Source organism: Pteropus vampyrus, unplaced genomic scaffold (genome assembly GCF_000151845.1).
Source record: "Pteropus vampyrus isolate Shadow unplaced genomic scaffold, Pvam_2.0 Scaffold280, whole genome shotgun sequence".
In the NCBI taxonomy this organism is placed as follows: Eukaryota; Metazoa; Chordata; class Mammalia; order Chiroptera; family Pteropodidae; genus Pteropus; species Pteropus vampyrus.
This window is the reverse complement of record NW_011889061.1, coordinates 1,023,540-1,027,685: the sequence shown is the minus strand read 5'-3', so window position 1 is coordinate 1,027,685 and position 4,146 is coordinate 1,023,540. Positions and strand designations below refer to the sequence as shown.

General features: G+C 45.0%; 1 protein-coding gene across 5 annotated transcripts in view; it reads left to right on the top strand.

Annotated features, from left to right (window-relative positions):
* Positions 1-6: 6 nt before the first annotated feature.
* Positions 7-4,146, top strand: part of LOC105302739 (carbonic anhydrase 13) — an 18,672-nt gene continuing 14,532 nt past the window's right edge. For all 5 annotated transcript variants that reach the window (XM_023520850.1, XM_011375925.1, XM_023520851.1 and 2 more), the window contains exons 1-2: positions 7-77; positions 2,410-2,607. In XM_023520850.1, the coding sequence (XP_023376618.1) occupies positions 41-77; positions 2,410-2,607 (235 nt within the window). In that variant the 5' untranslated portion in view covers positions 7-40. The remainder of the gene's footprint in view (positions 78-2,409; positions 2,608-4,146) is intronic.

Sequence of the window (4,146 nt, the reverse complement as noted above, 5' to 3'; positions counted from 1 at the left end):
CCGCCCTGTCGCCGCCCGACGCCGTCCCGCCGCCCGGGCCATGTCGCGGCTCAGCTGGGGCTACGCCGAGCACAACGGTGAGCGGGGCGCACGCGGGGTGAGCCGGGTCCCCGCGCCCCAGCGCCCGGGAACTTTCCGTGGTGACAGCACTTCGCGGTTCCAGGCCGGCCGGGGACACACGTCAGGGAGCCGGGGGCGACCTCCCTTCCGGTCTTCCAAGCCCACTCTTCACTTAGCGGGGGCCGGTCCTGGAAAAGGTTTGAAAATCCGTCCACGACATTTGCCTGACTTGGACCCAGCTCCGAAGGCGCGGGGCGCCTTCCCCGCAGCCAGCAGCGACACGTGCCACCGCGGCGTGCCCTGTGCCACGGCTGCTGTCGCTTTAGGTGCTTTCTGGAAAATGAAGCGGATCTGGGTCCGTCTCCACAGTCTCCCTCCCTTCCCCTCTCGTCCCGGCGGGCGCGGAGCGCTGGCCCAGGGCGATGGAAATTACATGTTGCCAAAATGTATTTATTGATGGAGCAACAGTAATGAGATACATACTTTTCTTCTCGTATTTTCTAAATTATTGAAAGTAAACCATGTTCATGTTTTTTCTTTTACATTAAACTGTACAGATTATTTCAAATCCTGATTATTTTGAACTGATTGCAGTGACGCCAAGAAAGCCTTATAGTGAATCACTGTCAAAATTAAGTCTGTGAATGATGATGATAATAATGATAATCATACTTTCGGATTAACGTGTATGTTATTGAACAGTACTGTACAGTCAGATTTTATAGAAAGTTTATTTTCACAAAGAAACAGGAAGTTTCATTTCTAATTGTAGCCTTCCAAGCTTTTGATTAACTCGACAGTTTAAAAATGGCAGTGGATGATATTTAGAACTTTCATAATGAAAGGTATAGTTTAGGAGGATTTCCTTTTGACTGAGACTCTAATTATAATCTTACATTTTCTAAATTCCAATTTATGTTTGGGAAAGAGACCCGCAAAAGAAATTTCTTTTTAAAACAATGCTGTTATATAAAAAAAAAAAAAATAGATAGATAGATGATAGATAATTTAAAAAACTTGTTTCCTCTCTGCCGGAATAGTTTTTATTATTGCTAATTAATCGTTACTGCATGTCGATAGTACTTGAACTATGGTGAGGAAGAAGGATGTTTTTGATCAATGAGTACTGACGACTCTTTAATATGTTAGGGTACGTTGAAGCTCATCTTCAGAACTTAAAACACCCGTCTTAGGAAAGCCATTGACAAGGAGTGAGTTCATTGTTTCACTAAGAATTGCGGGGCCACCCCCTGCTCTTAGAAGCGATGACGATCTGGGGGCCACATCTGCCAGCGGATCAGCTGGCAAAAAAGCCTACCGGAAGGGTGGTGTCCTGAGGGGCCAAGTCTGTTGCTCACATCCTGGCAAAAGCAGTGAGTGGACAGATAAAGGCCTTGGAGGGGGCTGCCCCCTCATAAAATATGTGGAACCGCTTCCACGAACTGCTGAGAGGTTTTTGGTTTGGTTTAGGGAACGTGACAATCACTGAAACTGCATATCACTATGGATCGTCAAAAGTTCTTCGATCAGTGGAACGCCATATATCTCTACTTAAGAACTGAGTTTAAATGGGTTTAAAGCTGGATGTTTTAGAAAATTTAAAGAGAGGGGCCTCTTAAGAGGCAGGGAACTGGATCTACCACAATGGTTAATATGTAATATTGAGTATTTGATGTAAAGTGGTGTCATTTATATTTTACTTTGGTTCGCCTCTGCTTTTAAAAATCGTTCTGGTTAGAAAGAACTGGAAATAGGAGCGTAAAGGAATTAGGGGAAAGAAACCAGTTCCTGATTGGAAAACATCAACTACATGTTGTGACCTGCACTGCGTGTTTGCAATCTGATTCTCTGTAGGCTAATTCATACTTGGTGGCAGTGAAACAAAACTTTTTTCACATAAAAAAAATGGACTAGAAAGGTAAGTGAGAATATGTAATAAGTAAGGAAGTGTAATGCTTTTTTCTGTAACGAGTTGTAAGCAAGGACTCGTGCTTTGAAATCCAAAGTGTCAGATTCACAGAACGACTTGGACGTGTGCGCGTGGCGAGGTCCCCGCGCCGTGACTTTTTGTACCTCGGCATATGTGAAGGAAGAAATGTGTGCTTTCTCCTACACAGAAATGAAGAGTAAAACGGGGCATGAGATGTAGAGCTCGAAGCCGTTGCCGAATGCGATGTGTTTGCATTTCCTGAAATTTCATTCTAAATCTTACCTTTTAAAAATGCTCGTTGCCGTTTATCTCATTAATCTTCGGTTTCTCTTCCATCTCAAGCACAATCCGTTGCTCTCGACAAGTATTTGTTGGGTGAAATAACTTCAGTTCTTTGCTTTTGGTCCCGTGCATTCCAGGTCCCATTCACTGGAAGGAGTTTTTCCCTATTGCTGACGGGGATCGGCAGTCTCCGATTGAGATTAAAACCGAGGAAGCGAAGTACGACTCTTCCCTCCAGCCTCTCAGCATCCAGTACGACCCGCGCTCGGCCAGAATCATCAGCAACAATGGCCATTCCTTCAGCGTCGACTTCGACGACACGGAGGACAAATCGGGTTGGTGTCCTTTCTACTTTTTCTTTTTTTTCTGGCATGGGGTGAGGGGCTTGGAGGGTCGTGTGGCACTTTCTAGTCTCTGATGTTTGAAACGCCTATGCGTTGTATGTTTTCGATAGTCCTTTGCTGGAACTCATAATGAAGGTTTTTGGGGGGGTTACTTTATGGGATAGTGTCTTTCAGGCTGTCAATAAATAACGGAACCAGCGAATCAAACTTTAGTACCATTTATATATAATAAACTAAATGAAAAAGAAAAGAGTATTTCCTTCAAATGAGCATTTAATCCTTCTTCAAGCATACCTACAGTCCGATTTAATATATGGCATCAAGTTTAAAAGTAAAATGAGAAAGAAGATTAGACAGAATCATATTTTAAGCCTTCTGAAATTTTTAAAAAATTTTTGCCTAATATTAGGATGATGCCGTATTTGTTCTATTAATGATAAAGATTTAAAATTTAAAAGCCCCTAATTGGAAGAAAGTTTTCACTTATTCATTAAGCTCAGCTTTAGTCTAGTAATAATTTCCCGTATTTATATAAGGCTATGATTTTAGCAAAAGTTATAAGCCCGTAAAATTTCTTCCTCATATTTATCAAATTTATAAAAGCGATACATATTATTCATAGCATTGTGAACAACGTACAAAGAAAGATTCTGACATGGTATTTTCAACCTTTCGGCGGGGGAGGGATCCCCTTATTATGCGCATTCTGTTGCCTTGGCTCTGCGTGCTCCGTTTTGTGAGTCCGCGTTGATAGATGTGGGCGAAGTCACGGGCGGGCGAGGCCGTGGCCCAAGGCTTCCGAGTGTGAGGTTTACAACACCTGCAGTCACAGCGGGATGCTGTTTTCAACGTCTCGAATGCAAAAAACTGAGGCTTACGCTCCTAGTTCTAGAATAAGAGGTCAATATCCTTCCCCTCGGCCTTCAGTGTTTTCCTTGTAATGTGGTACCCTGAGTCATAACCAGTTCCTACTCGGATGTGCCGGGGACGGGCCAGGTGTCCCGTCTCCTCCCTCTGCCCGTCTCTCTCTCGTCATTGCAGACTTGGCATCGAGCAGGGTCATGAGCCCACAGTAAGTGCTTGAGGCTTGTGGAATGAATGAGTAACCCAGTGTGCGCCTACGAGGAGCCAGGCTTCGGGAAGCTTCTCCTGGCCCTGCGCCTGCGTGATTTACTCCGCGTCTTCAGTCTCCCCTCAGGGCAACTTTGTCCGCTTTGCTTCCTGTTCTCTGCTCACTCACCGCTCACCGCTCCTCGGAATAGGCTCTGTAGCCATTCCGGGTCCCTTCGGGAGTGACCCTGTGCCCCGAAGTTTGTGGAGGAGTGCTTCTCCAGGCGAGGTCTCTTTCTCTTATGTTAGCATGTGTATTGATCCAGGCCCTGTCCTAGGTGCTGGGGACACAAGGGAACAAGCTAGATCTGCCTTAAAAGGGTTTGTGTCTTCGCGGGATGGACAGTGAGTGCCTGAACAGACAAACGTGGTGATTTTTAAATCAATTTCTTTTCTCATTTTGTCGCCAGCCTTGCTTAT